Consider the following 20,270-nt stretch of genomic DNA (forward strand, 5'->3'; position numbering starts at 1 on the left):
CTATAGGTTGTTCTTTGACTTTGTGTCTTTTAGAGAAATGTACAGAATAGCAAGAAAACAATGTATCTGTCGCCTCTGTGAATACATATGCTTTTATTATTGAATGCACCATTAATTTTGTATTTAGTGTTGTACTCTACGCTCAGTAACACTCTAGACTGCATAGCAGCGACCCACACACTTCGCACGATCAGATTTTTGGGTGACTGCTGGAATAGCGTTAGCTAAGAAATCATTTAGGTAGAGTTCAAAAAGCATGCCAAACATTTTCTATGACTATTTAACCCCTTCCACGCTCATGACGAGCTGGGCTCGTCATGAAGTAGCCTCCTCGCACGCTCATGACGAGCCCAGCTCGTCATGATGGGTGGGTTTTCCGATTTCTCAGCACAGCAGGGGAATATGCTGAGCATCCATGGGGTTAAGAGATGTATTCTGGTCAGACATAATATTTTAATGTTAAAAGTATGTACACACTAAGGGACAGTAGGCATTACAAATATTTCTCTTACCAAATTTAATTATCTGTATTTTTCAATCAGGATGCAAGTCATGACTACTAATCAAGGCCAACATGCATACAGAAATGTGTTCGATTGTTCAACAAACAAGTGGACATTTTCTATAAAAAGCATTGAGTGATCAAATAATTTTTTTATTTTGCCATTATGACAGTTCGAAACCATTTGTGGCAGGACTACATTTTTCCATCTTAAATTCTCAGTTAGAGATTGTATTTAAGTTTCATAGTGAAATCACAAAGCAAACATTTTTGTACCTGCCTTAATATGTCACAACTCTCTTTCAGATAACAAGGATTTGACCCCACAGAACATGCTGCCAGGTTCTTACTTGGTTCACATCTTCTTTGGAAGTGATGGTCCAGTTTTTCCCAGCTCGCAGTGTCCATGTATAATGTGGAGAAGAACACCTGTGGTAGTGGCCACATAGAAGTGTTCAGATTTTCACCTGGCATGCAAACGTGTTTCTTTCTGTCACACACAGGCATCCAAATATATTATGTAAGCGGATGGTGGGGAGTGGCAAGGCTGTTTGACGATGGTGGCATCTATTTCTAATCTGCGGTGATGATTGTTTTCTGGGCTTGAAGGAGCCAGTTAGCACAAAACCCATGTAAGCTATTTCTTTCTTCTATGCCAACATTTGTAAATTTAAATATCTTTTCGTTGTCATATTCAGTTTACTCTAGCTAACGTGGTTTATACTTCCCTTTCCCCATGAATGACTGTTGTTCAGGGTGGGCCTCGTCTTGAGCTCCTGATTGTATATTGTCATCTTATTGATATTGATATATTTCAGGTCTTTTGATGTCGACCCGCTCATCCATGGCACAGCTATTAAGCACAGCCATGGATGTCTGACTATGTACTCCTTCTACAGCACTACACTGGCTAATTTCCTAATTTGTGATTCTTATTGTATTACATTGGGTTATTGTTATACTGTTAATTGTATGATGTATTGCTTACCGCTAATAAGAAATGTAAGTTGTGTTTAGATGGTTATGGGATAGGTTGGGTATGTCCTACTGAAGAAATGCTGTTGCAACAGTACCACTATATCCATAATGAGGTCACTGATATCCTGTTTAAAATATGCTTACACGTTTTCTCTTTCTGGGCACATAATTCGGCCACCTTTCATTTGCAATGCAAATTGTGAGTTCTCCATTATCCTAAGGCAACACACAGAGTCTGTGTCTATCCCTTAGTCTATATTTTCTCAAATTCTTCACTCGAACAAAGATATTCTTAACAGTTTGCATTTCCTGGTGGCAAGAAATGATGCCATTACCTAAAAGTGTGTATAGAGATGTAAGCAAAGAGGTCAACTTTTTAAACATTTATTCAGTAGAAATTTAAAAAATGCACAAAGTTGCCTAAAAATTCTTGATGTCTGACATATTAATCACTAAGCTTCCCTTCTACAATGGTTCCTAATATTTACGCTTTCATTTCCTCTTCCTTCTCTATGTATGATTAAACAACAGACACTTTCGTTGGTATTTTATAGAAAACGAGAACTGCTGTTGAAGGGGTGAATTGTTTAGGTACAGAAGCAGATGACCCAAATGGCCTCACCTAACCTTTCTGCTCATCAGCATGGATTGGTCTGTTCATTTAAGGGCTGTCTGAACACCATTTGTCTCCACAAATATCACTTTGGTGAAGCTACTATACTTCCATGTCTCAACGGTCTTCATGGAAGATTTGCCAGTCTCCTTCATCAAGCATGCAAAATAATCAGAATTAAAGGGCTTTGGACTCATCCACATTTTCCACTAGTGATGGGTGAACACTTGTGCCAATGGTACAAGCAAGTAGAGAGTTAGATACGTCATGTTTGCTAATGTGAGTTTGTTAACTTTCACAAGATAAAGAATGTGATTATTTTACTGGCAAGATGTCCAGATGGATGAGTTCACCGAATAGAACACTAGCACAGTGTTATAAAATATTTTACTCTCCACAACTAGGACATCAGAGCACAACCCCATGTTATACCTGTGACATGATCCCTGCAGCAAAATATAAGTGGAAACGTAGATGGAGACAATTATGCCTTAAGAGCAAATTGAACAGGAATTAATCAATATCTCAATGCATGAAGACAATGAACTCCATTTTTTATTGTGAAACAACATATCCATCTGCTAGTGTCAACATTATCATGCATGTTATGTTCTATATTCTTATAAAGTATGTAAAAGCCCAAAGGGCGTCTTGACACTAACAACTGTCACCCTGATCGTAAGCACACCTAAACTCTTTAAGAATTTGAAAACAACCACATTTTCAGAGCCTTCCTAAATTGTAGCAAATTGGCCAAAGTTTATAGAAAAAGTTGAAGGTTATTCCATAGTTTTGTTGTGCAGTGGATGAAGCTTCTGCCACCCCATGACGTACGTATGGATTTGGCAACCATTACACTTTTGGTAAAGGTGGACCATAGAGTCCTGTTCGCAATGTACTACTTAAACCTGTTTAAGGTATTCAGGACCAACTTCGTGGAGCACCTTATGGACAATCCAGAGGGTCTTAAAGGCAATACATTTTCGTATTGGCAGCCAGTGAAGCTTTTGCCAGGCCTGGGACACCAACTGAAATTTAAGAATGCTAGAAGAATATGATCGGCTCTGTTTTACAGAATTTGAAGTTTATTTAAGAGTCTATGATGCAAGTTCACGTAAGAGTAATCTATCTTAGACAGTACAAGGGTCACTATGACTGGCTTTTAGATGTCAAATGGAATGAAAGGTAAAGTTCTTTTTTTGGTCTTTAATGTGTGGAACGAGAGAGACATAACTGTATTTGGTCTGAAAAGTTCAATTTGCCATCAACCATAATGCCTAAATTAATTACCTTCCTCACAGGCTTTGGAAGATATCCAGGGGCTTGCGGCGACCACATGGGGGACCAGAAGGAAGTGTCCTTGCCAAATAGTTAGACCTCTGTCTCACCAGAATTAAGCTTAAGACAATTATTTGCCATCCACTTGCCCACTTCCATCATGCAGTCATGAAACCTGCTGTCTACCTTATAAACGATTGATATAGAGAAGATGATTTGGGTATTGTCTGCTAAGGAAAAACCAAAGGAACTAATCAAACTGGCCAGAGGCGTTAATTAAATAGTGAAAACTGTGGGGCTTAATGATGACCCGAGGGACCCCACAAGGAAGTGAAAAGAGGGTAGATAAAAACATGTTAAGGGTTACAGATTGTTCTTTATCAGAGAGAAAAGATTTTAAAGTTGCCAATGCCCTGCCCCTAATTTCAATGCTATTAAGGCGGTCAAGTAGCATGGTGTGGTTTACCATGTCAAATGCGGGTGACAGATCAAGAAGTGTGAGTGCTGCTTTGCTGACATTATTCAGGATTTTCCTGATTTCCTCTGTGGTTGCAATCCTACAAATGCCTACTGAACACCGGACCCAAATACCTCAACGACAGAATAAACATTGACGTACCCAAAATAAACCTCTGATCTGCCAACCTCGCACTAGCTGAAACCCTGCGTGTCCACAGATCGAGCCAGAGCAGGTGGAAGATAGTTCTCTCACATTGCAGCCCAGATCTGGAACGAGCTGCAGACAGACATCAAATGGGCCCTCTCCCTAAACTCCTTCAGGAAGGCTCTCAAGACCTGGCTCTTTGGCTGAACGGAGCTGCGCCTCCCCCCGCCTCCCCTCGGCGCCTTGAGACCCTTGGGTGAGTAGTGCGCTTACAATTCCCTGATTGATTGATTGACAATCGGTGCCAATTCAGTGCTGTGATAGCTTCTTAACCAGAACTGGGAATGATCCAGAGTATGATTCTGATTTTGAGAGGATGATAATGCCAGATTCGTCGCTTTCTCTATAATTGTTACTGGCATCAGAAGTTGGTAGATGGGATGATAACTGCTGGATTCCTGAGGATTAAACATGGGTTTCTGTGTACCAAGGCTTTTTTCAATGTTAAATGAAAATATCAAGTTCTAAATATATCATTGATGATGCTCATAAGATACGGATCAATTATCACTGGGATCACAAGTATTATTGTTGGAGGACAAGGATCAGATGGAGAACCTAATTTTACTGATTCTATTAGCTTAGTTACTTGTTCAATCGAAAAATGTGTGAATTCATTTAGAGTCTCAATGATTTTTCTGAGGTTTGCTTCATTAGCAACATCATGCATGGCTGGCGTATTTAAGGATAGTTCATTATAGACCTCTTCAACTTTGATTGAAAATAATTTGCAAGTTTATCAGAAAAAAATGTGATCGACACCTGTAGTATTTTTATTCTTAACTGACTGCCTGAGAAAGGGTCTTGACTGAGTTTTTTGCTGATTCAATTTCATCCACATAAAAGGTCATATTCTCAGCTTGGATCATAGCTTTATAAACCCTGATGCTTTGTTTGTATTTGTCCCTTTCCTTGATATCATAGTTTTTTTTCTCCATTGTTGTTTTTGTTGTCGACAAAGCTGTTTTTGCAATCTTAATTTGTCGGAAAACCAGGCAACTGAGTTTTACTTCTATGGTTATTGTGCATTTTTAGGGGGCCAACTGGTCTACTGCTGACCCTACCCAATTTGTGTATTTTAATGTTGCTAGGTTGCTTGTGAGAACTGTTGGGTTCCTAATGGACAAGTTACTTACCTTCGGTAATGCTTATCTGGCCATTTACTTTAAACCATGGGTGTTACGGAAAGCGTTCCTATATTAAATTACTCACAGAGGGCATGTACGGTTGTGGTTCTATGCAAAAACAACAATTGATGGATGGAATGTTGCACAATGGCAAACATTCACCCCCAGGCACAGATCTGGGTTTAATCCATCGTTATTTTGCTCACCACACCATCCCAGTTCAGACATGGCCATATGCAAATCAGTCTTGACCCTGTGCCTCATGGGAACAGTCCAGACCGAACTGCAAAGCCATGTCTTCCCTGGACCGGAATCAAGCATCCTAGGACCGGTTTCTGGCTATCAGCCGTCTTCAGCCAGGATAGCTTGATTCCAGTGGCATGGAGAGCAGGGGACTCACGTCTGACCATACCCGTCCCACTCGGGGTGACAAATGCAAAAACAACAATTGATGGACGGAATGTTGCACAATGTCAAACATTCACCCCCAGTCACAGATCTGGGTTTAATCCATCGTTATTTTGCTCACCACACCACCCCAGTTCAGACATGGCCATGTGCAAATCAGTCTTGACCCTGTGCCTCATGGGAACAGTCCAGACCGAACTGCCAAGCCATGTCTTCCCTGGACCGGAATCAAGCATCCTAGGACCGGTTCCCTGGCTATCATATGGCCATGTCTGAACTGGGGTGGCTTTGTGAGCAAAATAACGATGGATTAAACCCAGATCTGTTACTGGGGGTGAATGTTTTGCCATTGTGCAACATTCCGTCCATCATCTTGTTTGTTTTGCGGTTGTGGTTCTAGTCATTTCTCATTTGGACTATGCCAGTGCTGCTTACCTCAGTTTGAGCAAGTGCCATCTCCAGCGCCTTCAGTGGATACAAAATCATGCTGTACATCTGCATAATGAACTGTGGACTTCTCATATATTATATCTCACATCTCAAAACCTTTATGGATCTGTCCCTTTTAGAAGGGGACAACGCCTGCTATTGTGTACTTATTGAGAAACCATGGTGTAGCAGAATAAATTACATTGTTGAAGGTACGAGTTTTGTTGCAAACTAACCACAAAAGACATATTGGAAGGGATGGAAAGTGTTATATTTGATCACTGGCTTTCTGTAACTTTTTGAACATTTCATTTATAAAGGAACAAAGAAAAGGTACTGTGCTGTCTAACTATAGTACCAGTCCCCGTATGTTAACCAACTGTACAGGATTTTTCTCTGGCACCTGCTCACAGTAGCTATCAGTTGGCCCCCAAATGAAAAAACTCCTGACTCCAGCTTGGATCCTTAACATTTAGACCAGGCAGTCCCAAAAGGGCCTATGTATTTTGGTGGTTTAAACCACAAAAAGGTTTACTTTCACTTGGGAAGCATACCTTTATAAAAAGAATTGTTAGTGCTTTGAAAGTTATAAAGTATTCTTGAAGCTATCACTGTAACCATTGGGTTCTCAATGGATATGTACAGAGTAAGTATTTAATTGGATATCACAGGGCAATGAATATTTCAGAAAGAATCAAAAAGATGTAGTGTACTCGCATGGCTGGGTGATGAGAGGGAAACCATGCTTAGAGACCAGTTGGAATTCATTGTTCGTTTCCTAATGGAAGCTGCTCTAATAGACAGCGTTTGTGTATTCATGAACAGACTGATGTTTAAAAAATATGGTTGTGGTGACTTCCAGCTAGCTTGTTAAAGTACTGCTATCAATATAGATTTTTGACTGGAATGAGATGGCCCTTAGCTCGCAGCTCCCCAAAAACTGTAAATTAATGATATAAACCCTTATAAAGTTAGTTTTGTCTATAATTGTGTTTAAATGCTTTATTTACAGTTGTATGCACAGATCTCCCGTCCACCTTATTACAAGAGCATTATATCCTAATTTCAGTCATGCTTGTGGTGGAGTGTAAGTCGCCAAACTCTAAATCAGGCCAGAGGTTTTTAAAGACAGTATGTGCTAAATAACAATGAAGAAAAAGTTAAAAATAATGTAAATAAAGTGAAGATTTATTTTTTACACTATCAATTTGCATTAGAAATGTCATTTGGCACATCTGAAAATAATATCAACATTTGAAATACCGCACAGAATAAACCACTTTCAGAACATGTAATACAGTTTCCTTTTGTAGGAAGTACTTAAATTCATGTTATAAAGTATTAAAACATAAAATGCATGTCACCTTTTATTTAGTAAATAACCCAAAGTAATTCATAATGCATAACAACAAAAGCACATACAGTTACATTCTACTTGTCTTCCATTGTCACTCTTAAACATGAACATTAAACGTTGTATGATGCAACAGTTATATAAAATTAAATAACAGCATTGGAAAAATAAATAAGCTTTATTACATAAATACAAAAATCCATGATGCTGAAAATATACAGCCAATACTATACTATACTCTGTTGTGCGGGCACCCTATTAAAATAGATTAAGCCCAACCAGCTATTCTGTATGTGATAAATGTCGGAGGTAATGGCTAGTGAGAATTCAATATTTCTAATAAACAGGTTTTTCTGCTACTCACAGTAGTAGCACCATGTAATATCGAAACGAGGTAGATCAATACTTATCATAGTTTACTAGAGAAAAGTATAATGTATTCCCCTTGTCAATAAAAAAAATCCGAAAATTCTGTTCCACTGAAATGACTCTGGAACAAGCTAAGAAAAGTCTGCTTCAGAACAACCCATGAGACTTTACTGTATAATGCAAAACTCTCAATACAAGGAAGGCAGCTGATGCTGCGCTCTGATTTCCAGGTGGGGTTATAGAGATGTTCCTCCATTGGAAATGGTACCAGAATATTGGGATCAAAATATAGTCTGACAAAAGTAGGGTGCCCTAAAAATAAATTACACAAATATCGCTCCACTGAAGTTAGTAATAGAAAATCTAAATACAATGGAGCATTATTCTAGTAAGTGATATTTAGGCTAGTTTATTTACTTCGAAATATATCTTTGTTATAAGTATTCTGACACAAAAGCCCTAAATTGTTGGATGCGCACAATTGAAAGTGTTCAGCATAACACATCTATAGTAGGTGGGATTCATACAATGTCCATACATACTGCTCACAGGCAGTACACTATTTTTTAATGAGGGCTGCTTGATTAATAATCTAGTATTACTGCCCATTCTTTATATTAGGCTCTCACATTGTCATAAATGATTAGTGAGCTCAAAACCTCATTGGTGAAGTTTTCCCATGTGATTTTGCAGTTAGCAGTTCTATCATTTCAAATCAAGGAGAGTTGCAGAATGAAAACAAAGTTGTCAAAGTCATTTTATAAAGTCTTCTGCGGGCGTTGAAATAACTAACTCTAAAGCCAAAGAGGCTGCGTTTCTCTCCTTCAAAAAATGGACATCAATCTTCATCAAAACATCTAATTCTTTAAATTAACCTTTTGCATTTCCCAGCATCTAGTTGCACTATGTCCCATGCTTATGATAATACACAAAACAATGAAAAATATTTAGCGTTCATCAATGGAGAAGCTTAACATTAAGTGTGAAAGCTTGATTGCACCAATTAACTTAGTTCAACTGACCTGGGACACACTACAGAAAGCAGACCTGAAACGTGCAATTTCGTATTTTCCAAGACATTATCAGGATTGGCTTGTCATTTTGATGGCGCAAATCCAGATTTATGTACACCAGCTATTAAATATATAAGGAGTCACTACACCTATTAAAAAATTCAATATTTAATAATTTGTGCACTTCACAGCATAAAGATAGGTCTCTTAATAAACATGCATGTCCTCCATTACCTCTCTGTGACAGGAACCAGGAAAACATCTGGCTTTTCTAATGAGATTGCTATTGCCACAACTTTAAAGGAGATGCACCTCTCAGGAAAGGATGGCATAATCTTTTCATGAGTGAGTTTACATTAATGTGGTTTTCGTAAATCCTTTTCCATCTCCTGAGGGACAACATAATTCGTTTTGAATTCTGAAGTATTTTAAGGATGGTATTTAGTATGGAACAATACAAGTAATCAAGACTGGGTCAGGGATTCTAATACCATTATTGTATATTCACGGGCTACTGAATTTTCTATTGTTAGATAAATCATGTCTGTAAACATCCCGTGTATGGAGAGCAGTGTCAGCCTAGCCTTTGCAGCTTATTTTCTTTAAAGATTGTGTCAGGTAGGACAATGGTGATGCTTTCCAGTTTAAGATGACTGATTTCTCTAACATTTCACCATTTTTCATAGTAAACGCTTCTCATTTGCTATAGAAGGGGATTCACACACATTGGTGAGTGAATACATAGTCTTCATGTCATGGGTGCAAATGAGATACAATGTATTTTACATTTTCAGCATAGTGGATATTTTCACAAATTCATAGAAATCTGTCTTGGATGCTACTCACAAAAATGATTATTTCCATTAGTGCTGGACACCATGTTAGGTCAAGTCTAACTGTTATGATAGGAGTGCAGTGTCACTTAACACTTGTTTACAACATACACTACGGTCTGATATTTTTCTAGTCTTGTGAATGTGCAAAGTAAGTGTTGCATAAAGTGACTATGGTGATAGGTAAAGCAATCCATGACATTGCCATTTATACTTGGCAACTGGCTAGTGATCACGGAGTTGCATCATTGACAATGCCCTCCATGAGGGTATGTCTAATAGTCTAGTTAGTTAAACTTCAGAGATGTATCGTTCAACAAAGCGCCATGTAAAAGCAGATCCACTAGACACAAAAAACAATGACAAATGGTGTGGAATGAATTTACACATTTGATGTCCAAAGGGACGATTTAACAACCTTTGACTATCATTGCACGCTTCTTGGTACGGATTTAACATTATTTGACTCACATTGCCTTGAGCAAGATTGGCACAGAAATTCAAACTTCGGGAAAAATTATGATTCTGACAGCTCCATTCTCCATAACTTAGTTGTGATAATTACAACTTCCAAATGTACAGAAACATAACTCTGCCAATGGGGGGCAGTCCAGGAAATGATGTCCCAATTCTATTATTTATTAAAGAACATCTAGACAAGTTTAATGAATAGTTAAATCTGGACTATTTGTTTCTCAGAATGAATCCTAAATGGGCAAGTACATTGTGATTTTTCGTCATTGTTCTTCACATGAAGTGTTGCATTCTTGTGTTGTTCCAATGCATTCTGTTCACATTGCATTTGCTGGAACAAATATCTTCATGTTGCCTAATCTAAAATGTACTAATCTACCAACGCAGATTTCAGGAAAATACCAGCGATGTATATTCCTTGACCTAAGAAGCTCCCGTCTTAAGAGCTACAGGTATGTGTTCTATTTTTAAAGAGCAGGACTTTTTGCATAATTTTTTAGCTCCTACCACACTGCAGATGAGCTTGCTTTGCATATTTTCATTTTCTCTTAAGAAACGAGGAATATTAAAGCTCCATTCATCTGGAAAAGTATCTAGAGAAATGTTGAATATTCTTGCTCTTCGTACAATATCATAAAAGAAACTTATGTTCGGTCATCACCACCACCTATTCCTGTATTATTGTATTTTCTAAAAGGTGTTCCACACGTTTAATATCCCGCCAGTGGGTTGTTCATAGTCACGCTCTATACCCAATGTCCCACAAAAGCAAAAGCTGGTCCACTTCAAGACAGACTAAATAATTAGCATGGATGATTGTTCATTTTTCGCATGATGATTGGCCTTCCAATCTGTCATGGTCAATGCAGATGACCAATTTAGTAGTGAATATTTGTACACTTTTTGAACTGTAAATGGAGTGACCACCCATTACATGGATACAGTAGCACTGTTTAACCAATTCACCAGGACACATATTTTTTTCTCTCCCAATTATTGTCTATATCAAGGGTCAAAATAAACACCCAGAGCACCACAAGACCCACCTGCCATCATCCACGCAACTCTAGCACACGCTACCTAGTTTCCACAACACTTTTCTAGTTTACTAAATTTAAATGAACTAACTTTCCCAAACCACCTATAACAGCCACTACGAGAACAATTCTACCAGCAACTGACTCTCTACATAGGTATATATTTACTTTTGTTATGACAATGTAGTAGACACGTTCTCAATCCTAGCTGTCCAAAAACGGCATCAAAACAATTTTCTCAGGAATTAATACAGCATTAATGGCATTCCTTAAATGAGCATACATTTATGGAATTATTCCCATATGTTATCAATTATCTCAATCTGACATACTTGTACTCGTATCACATTTTACTGGCTTGACTTTTATCCCAAATTCTTACTTTACAAATGCTTCGTTTGAAAATCTTGAAAACTAAATAACATCTATAAGGTTAAACACGAACAAACACGTTCAGATTTACTACCAATGTGCGAAAACAAGCTCTATTAAAAGGTTCTTAATTGTAAGTGACAAGCTAGCAGTGCTCTAGATCATTTATAAGAGGGGACATTGGAGGCATGCGATCTTTATCACCCTATCAGTCAATGAATGAAAGTTATTCTCGCTGACTAGTTTCTAGCTCTAGAGGACTGTTCCCAACAACTTTGTAATATATGCGGGGAATAAAAATCATTGGGGAAGCCAAAGTGTACCTCATTTATACTAGTGGTTCAATTTACACAAGGATAATTAATAAATTCCTCTAAACGGGTTTATTGACTTCTACTGCAAACTTGTTAAAGCATGCAGTGAAGAGATCACTCAGCCAATCCGCACTAATAAGATACACGATTTCCAAAATGCACATCACTGTATAATCTAACGGACAGTTCTCTGCAGGAGCACATAAACATTTAAAAATGAGAGCTGTCATTGAACACTCACTGTAATTATGCCATAAACGCATGCTTTGCGAAACACAATAGTAACAGTCTTGCTATAGTTGAGCATGCAACATTCAGGTACGTTCCAATGATAGCAGCATTTTTCTGTTAAAGACTGGAAGAATACTTCTGCTCTGAATGATCTCTCAGTATTAACCTAATATATTATCACCTCAATGTACTTTCCCTTGTAATGATGAAGACATGAAGTACCATATACTAATCCGCAGTCAAATAGCTTTTGGCGTAAATCACTGAGGTATGTTTAAAGATTATGAGAATATTCAGGAACAGCACCAGAAATCATCAATTAAGTGAAAACCTCACTACATGATTTTTAGAACATCTAATCATAAACTCAATATATTACAAATGCCTTTTATATAAAGTGCTTTGGAATCACATACCAAAATAAACCCATAGACTAAAGTGATTTAAAAAGTACAACGAGGTTTTACATTTAACTTGGCATATAAATGGTGTTGGTTATATTTCTAAAACCTATGGAAACAAAGCCAAACCGACTTCAAAAGCACCTTTAAAATACTGAAATGTGTCACTGAATTAGGACAACTTGCCCAACCAACAACATTCTCCATAAATAGCGTTTTGCAGAGAATGTGAGCCAAATGAACCACTGATACATCAAATATTAACAAATAAATATAAGCTAATGCTTACAAACTATAAATTGTACTTACTATATATATATCCAATGTGAAGAATTTGAATATGGTTCCTGAAAGGATCACAAAACCAACCAGAGCCTAGATTTGAAATGAGTAGAGTTTACACATTCTGATAAAATGTTGCCGCTGTGTAGGCAATAGAATGTGCTTCTTAAATTCAAGAATTTCCAATCCAAACTGGGCTTGTTCAGACTGTGCGTTATCATTCTCTACACATTGTAAATACTCTTTAAGTGCAGTGTTTTAAAACAACACAAAACATGGAAGACACCAAATTACTGCTGTGTCTTTGACCATGGTATGCTTTGAGTATGACTCAGCAGTAATCTATTGACATAGATATAAATAGTTATGGTCGTACCGAACTCCACGGACTAGTGTTCCAGAGAGCAGCATGGTGGCAGTTCTGCGTGTTGCATTGGTCTCGGTCAGGTGGTTTGTCAAGCACTTCACAGCTCAGGTCATTAAATCTTTCACCATTAGGACGTTGGCAAACTACAAGTCTTGTCCTTGTTCCTCCTCCGCAGTTCTTTGTACACTAGAAATAAATGTTCCACATTTTTTTAGATCTCATCATCTTAAGATATCAGCATCCAATATGATCTGTTTCAATTTCCTCAAGGGACAGCATTGACAATTTAGTAAATGGAAATACATCAAAGGTAAGTGGCATTACCTCTCCCCAGTTGCCATAAACCCACTCTGGACAGGGACCAGATTCACAGGATCTTTGTTCAGCAGATTTGGATCTTTCATCACAGTTGACAGCAGGATACCCATTTTCATCCTGGCACACTACTACACGCCGTTGGAATCCACCAGCACATGTGCTGGAACACTGTAAAAAGCAATCAGTCAGCCAATTCTTCATACAAATATGACAACAGAATTATCAGGAAATGACAGTGCAAGGCATATTTTGGTTCTCAACAGGGATATATACATAAAAGAAGAGCGCAAGAATCTCTTTACATTTATGATAACATGTCATGACTGCAGTTGTGAACCATTATGTGTGTCTTTTATGTAATACTTAAATGAAAAACATCATTTAATTAAGTAACAATGGAACAGTCCATATGCAGTCTCAGAAAGAGGGACTCCAACGTAAAACAACAACTTTACAATTACGTACATAATTAGGTTCGTGGGGGTTTGAAATCTTTCAAAAATTCTTTCTAGTATTCAAAATATTGAGCTTAGAATAAGACTCATTTGATATGAATAACTTCTATAATAACAGAGGGCAGCTAAGTATTTAGAGCTGGTATACATTAGCTACTTGAAAGAAAAAGAGATCTCAGAACAAGTAAATCCCACATACGTAGTGCATTATTGCATGAAGGAGTGGTATGCAAACCGATTAATTGTACTTAGGGGCCTACAAACCAAGATGTGAGAACACCACTATCTGTTGTATGGCAGGTGCAGCCATGTCATTGACAATGCACAATGAGACCAAAATCGAATGCCCAGTTTGCAAAGTTACTCTGTACTCCTACCTCTATGTCCTGCCCATCAGGTCTTTGACAACCATCGTGCAATGGGATGGTATCTTGAATGAGGTGAAGCTTTGGGAATTAAGGGATATACCTTTGTGAATTCAGGAGGAGTGTGACTAAGAATACTGAAATTATCGCAGTAGGGGAATAACATAACACTACTTTTATGTCTAGTTTCCTCCTTTCCCAACATGTAGTGACATTTCAGGTTCAGCAGCGAGGGCTAAAATGGATCAGGTGAGCATTGCCTTGGCCACATAGCATAAAGTCCCATTATTGGTGTCTAGGAAGTGCTTTCTGGAAACTTTTCGGGTAAACCAGAATTTTTATGTCCAACACCTCATAGTCGAAACAGTATTTTGCTAAATGGACCACCTAAATGCAAGAGACAATAGGGCCTACTGCCATCATAGAACACAGGGCTGACTAAATTGTCATCAAATTACTAGTGCTTGTTAAGATTCTGACCTATTCTCCATTGGCTGTTGTGAGGGATAGCCTTCATGAATTGGAACCTTTTGGAATGACTGTAGTTATGACTTGGAATGACTTACTGAGAATGCAAAAGAATGTTGATAATGTTTTACTGGGAGCAGGCAGCACAGAGAGTCTAGAAGGATTGGATGGACTATCACAGCCACTAAATCTGTAGTGAACAAATGAAGGGTCTGATGTATTTTTCTCATTCACAACTTAGTGTTGTGCAATTTACACACTGAGTGGTTTGCAAGTTTGAACGTAGTTTGTAATGCGACCTATGGGTTGCAAATCGCCCTGCTTAATGAATATTAATTAGTCAGATTGCAACCTCAGTGTTTGGATGAAAAAACAGCGATGGAGGCCCGAAGGCACAGCAGAACTCTGTCCTTATATTTGCACTCTCCCCCAAAAAATCTTTTATTATAGTAGCCCATGTCCAAGGAACACATGCTGCTTTTTACAACAAAAAAGAGGTTTCCCATTTGGGACACAATGGTGGAATTGGCAGCAGTGTCATAGTTCACTGCCTGCTCCAAGGAGGCTGCTTACATGACTCCCAAAGAGGAATCTATCTCACGGGGAAAGCCTCCCCTTTGCGAATCAGTTGCCACCCCCAATTCGAGATCGGTAATTATTTAATCACTTGAGACCATAACCAGCAGCAGTGGGTGCAGGTAAGCACGGTGGGGCAGGACAATGTAGCCAGATGACGGAATAGGGAAAATTGCGTACTTTTGTGAATTGCAGCATTTGTGGCTGCAAAACCGATTTGTACAAGAAGCCCTAGGTACCATTATAACCGATACGTTGCCACTGATTTGCCAAGTTCGGAAAAGAATATCAGTTATCCACTAGATGTTTTGTGCACATAGATTGTGTATAATATTTTTCTGTGTAGGTCCATGGGGTAGAAGCCCTGACGTTTTCTACAGCTCTGGGGAGTGCACCTGTTTTCTGTAGGGTGGAGGAGAGGAGATGGAGAGGCAATGTTAGAATTTGCAATATAAAACGTTTATAAATTGAGGGAACAAGAAAAACTCATAATGTAATAGGCGAATCAAGCCTGAACTGGGGATTGTGCCATCTGACCATTGGTATAAATGTGACAGAGAGCTACACAATTTCAATCAGACATTTCACACTTTTGCTGCACTGTTTGGCTTTCTGAAGCTTCTGTTGAAAATCACATTCTTTCCATATTCTATTGGCAGTCTTAGTTAAGTTTGCATCAGTATCTCATGGCAACCTGAGTAGGCCTACAAGGTGTATCTGAGAAACAGGTTTCAGAGCAATAAATGAGAAGGTCATGGCTGCTAGTGACTCTAAACAAGAACGAGGCTTGTCTGCTATGGATTTAAACAGTTCCTTTCAACTGAACTCGTGAAGGCAACAGCTTCTATTATGAGCTTACTGCTCCTATGATATTGAGTAGAATGCCTGGAACACTCTGCTGGTACTCACTGGGTGCAGCTGGCGTACATGTTTGTTCTAACTAGTGTTCCCATGACTAAAGCTCCATGTGCATATCTATTGCTAATTTTATTTTTTATAAGGTATCACATCATCTAGTAAAAATGCAGAGATGGAGGCTTGGAGTGTTGCTGTCTTTCTTTAGTTTGGATACCATGGTACAATGCCTATTTGAATAACCTGGTGCAAGACACAGTTAAATAAATAAAACATACATTTACTGTAGGATCTCTGTCTAGAAAGCAGTGTGTCTTCTATTGGTGTGAAGCGGTCACTCAAGGAGCTCGGTCATCTTCCAGTGCAAAATTCATGATTAATGGACTAGCCAAGTTAAGATCACTGACTATTGGGCTTATAGTCATCACTAGAAGAAAGTTACAGACGGAGCATTGTCAAATCTATTGTACCACCCTCAAATAAAACCAGAGGTGTAAGGTAGTGACCCCCTACGAAAGGAGGAAGTGAAGCAATTATTGCAGACTCAAATTAGGCCCGTTCTGGCACAACATTCTTAATGTGCCCATTATCTATCCCAGTGGTGCTAACAAGGCTTTACAGGGCAGATAGGGGACTTGTCATGGTTACTCAGGTAGCAGCGATTACAGTTATGATGCTAGTCTGAACACGAGATCTTGTATTTACAGCTGGGGCAGAAGTAATAAGGTGTTTTTTCCATTCCCTCGCCCTACACATGTCGCTCCTGTCCAACCTTATCCCAGGATTCTCAGCACAATTCAGCACTGAAACATTCAGTGGTACTACTAGGTCCTCGCATGTTGAAATTCGGTGTTTTCCTGTCCAACATTAATGTATTCGGTTTTTGCATTTTGACAGTACTGGAGCACAGGAAAATATGATCGAACCTGATGGCAATAAAAACATTCTATGGTGGAGTCAGTGCCCAGGTGCATTTTGAAGTTTGCAGTTGGTCTAAAGAGTCACCTCGAAAATGAAACCCCGAAGAAAAACCACTTGCAACATCTGAGTGCAGCACTAAATGGCAGAAGTGTGTACAGCATGTGAAAAAAAAAGCACATGCTACATACAATCTTATTGATCAATGCATTTAGTGTACAATACAAAATGTGAATTGAGAAGAAAAGCTTAAACTTAATTTAAAATATACCATTGAATGTTACTTTTCCCATGACTTATTACTTTGTGCTAAGATGAAAAACAAATTCCTTGCTAAAAAGCTCATTAAATAGGGTTCATGTCAATAATATATTGATATATCACATTCCATTAATAACTCAATACACTTTATCCTCTATGCTCTAAAACAGTGTTTCTCAAAATGTTTAGAACGACCCATTTTTTAAAATGACTATCTTTCGCAAGCCCCCTACCTTTAATGGACATGAGTGAGGCGATTTATTAATGTAACTAAAGCACCGTGTGGTAGCACACTGTCATTTACAGACAGCACATTTTCCACTGAAATGGCCACTAAGTTTGCACAGGCATACAGTTTTACTGATAAAACTAAATAGCACATAAATGATAATATGTGGAAATCGGCTTTCTGTGAATATTTATCATTTGTGCAACACCAAGTAAAGTGGCCTGATTTGTTTCAATCCTATTAAAATCACTGTTTCCATCACACTTCAGAATTACAAAACAAAATATGTGGTTCACTTTTGCTTTCCTAACTGCTGTATAAATACAGTTCATTTACAGGCATTTGTATTTTGCTGTGAGCTGCAAAAACGACATTATACAACTTCTCCTTTCAAACTCCCTGTACTCCATTAATATTGTCCCATAATTCACTTTTACAAACTCCTCCCACTTTGCAGTCAGAGAAAGAAAAGTACACACCACCCCCAGGTTAAAATATTCAGCAACTTGTCAGAAGTCATAGCCTGACCTCATTTGACCTCTGTCTTTGAAGCACCAGTAAATGTGACAAGATAAACGCAGGATTTCAAGGAATCTTTATGTATTGCTCTCCCAACCCATTAAAAATTGGGTCCCGACCCACACTTTGGGAAACGATGCTCTAAAACATTGTGTGATTGAGTCATATGTAATTCATTCTTTATACTTTCCTCCAGCAAGTTCATTACTAATTGAGGTTAAGAAGATGACGTCTATTAATATGACTGTTCGTTCTATTAACTGGATAGTCATAAAAAGTTATCCTGACCCCATAAACTGATCAGGTAGCATTATAATCTAGTAATACTAGCACACACTGCATGGTTTCCTCATCAAACATTTAAAATAGAAAGACTTCACAGTCCGGGTGATACCAGTTGGAATCACACTTTTAAGTACAAATTAATTGCAACCAAAGGCGCAAGACAAACACAAAAGAAAAACCGATCCTTGGCCCCTACCACAGAGACGACATATATATGGTACAATTTCCCCAATAGGTGGTAGTGTTATTACATACTCACAGTGGAAGGATTACAACTGCCATATTAACTGCTCCTAGATTCTAAGTAACAAGGTAACACGAGGTGGGTCATAGCTACGAAAACACATGAAAATAGGAAAAGAATCACTTACCGCGCCCCAAGGGCCTACTCTCCACTGGTTGCCCCCTGCCAGAGGCGAACGGCCTGCGTTTCGGTTTGGACTAGATCGTACTCGATGATCCACGTGTGGAGAAGAATGAATAGTTCTGCCATAGTCCTGGTTTGGGTGATGGCAGGGAGACATAGAGCACTCCTGCTCTGTTGCTGGAAGACCATCTGGATCACACTCACTTGCTTCAACAATTTGATCACTGTAGTTTATGCAATCCACTTGTCGGGTTGCCTTACCTTGACCACATGTTACTGAACACTGAAAATGAAATTATTTCATCAGAATCATTTAAAGAGCTATTTCCCAAATAAAACATAACATCGCTTGATCGTTGAGGGTTCAATTGTTAACAGAGCAAGCATGATATTTCACTTTAAAATAAAGAAAAGATTAAATGAATTTAAGAACTAGAACACATTTTAATGGGTTTACTCAGATACAACTCAGATACAACAATGAACATTTACAATTTGCTTCAGTAAGGGATGAACAATTACCGTCGACCATTCCCGAGCTTTCCACTGTCCACATGGTGTTATGCTACAAGTTTCTTCTCCTGAAGGCTTTGATATGTGAGAACAAGCTGCCTCATCAGCCACTGCACCATGGTCGTCACGACAGCTAACATATCTCATCATGGTGCCCTTCCCGCAAGTTGCAGAACACTGAAAGAAATAACCAATATTTAAACAAAAGTGCATATACCACTATTGCTCATAGCTAACTTGTTTAATGTATGAATCTTTCATCTTGTGAAGCAGGCCTGTGTAGACAACCTCTATGAATCCCATACTATAGTGTAGCACCAACTGATTTGCTATTTATTTGTTTTCTTACAGCACTGTTAGCAGAAGGATGGTGTCACTTATAGAAGTTGGGATGGAAACATAAATAAACATTCATGAAAGAAAGATATTAGGAATGCATGAGGATGCATTGAAATTATTAGATTATTTGGAACTTTTAGGCTGTGTATTGGGTGCCAAGCGTGGTTGCCACTTAGCAGTTGGTGGTAGTGAGCCAACAGGAAGAGGTAGATTATGTTTAATGAAAGGTGGAGTTGTGTTATATGGTCTGTGGTGGAACAGAGTTTCAATGGGGCACTTCCTACTATGGAAAGTAGTTTGTCGTTGAGGATCACGGGTAGCACTGAGTTGGTGATTATTAGTATAATATTTCTAAAGCAAGGTTGAATTATCAGTTTTGTATATACGTTTTTTATGTCTCGCGTACTAGACCACGCATGCGCTGTTTGTAGTGAGATGTATTTTTAGCTTATAGTGAGCTAAGAGCTTGTCCTTACTTACCATTGGTTGGTTTCATTGCCACACTAATTTCCCTGCTTCTTTTTCTTTAGTGTGTATGGGTTTTCTTTCCTCTTCTTGTGTTTCTCCTTTCCTGGAGGTCGGAGGCATTACTGTTTTCTTACACTGTTCGCTTTTTCAAGTCCTCCTTTTCTTGTTTTTGTTTAAGCACTCTACAAGAGAGCTTGTATTTTCCAGCTGTTTACCTAATATGCTTCTCTGCCCCTCTCCGCACAGCTCTATCACGCAGATGTGCTTGAACTTTTCCCCCTCTGTAGT

General features: G+C 38.5%; 1 protein-coding gene across 1 annotated transcript in view; it reads right to left on the minus strand.

Annotated features, from left to right (window-relative positions):
• ADAMTS9 (ADAM metallopeptidase with thrombospondin type 1 motif 9) overlaps positions 1-20,270 on the minus strand; it is a 934,075-nt gene that overhangs the window by 364,146 nt on the left and 549,659 nt on the right. The window contains 4 exon segments of the mRNA XM_078661546.1: positions 13,056-13,232; positions 13,371-13,532; positions 18,667-18,945; positions 19,185-19,352. Coding sequence (XP_078517672.1) covers positions 13,056-13,232; positions 13,371-13,532; positions 18,667-18,945; positions 19,185-19,352 — 786 coding nt within the window.

The sequence above is a fragment of the Lissotriton helveticus genome, chromosome 9, assembly GCF_964261635.1.
Source record: "Lissotriton helveticus chromosome 9, aLisHel1.1, whole genome shotgun sequence".
NCBI lineage: Eukaryota > Metazoa > Chordata > Amphibia > Caudata > Salamandridae > Lissotriton > Lissotriton helveticus.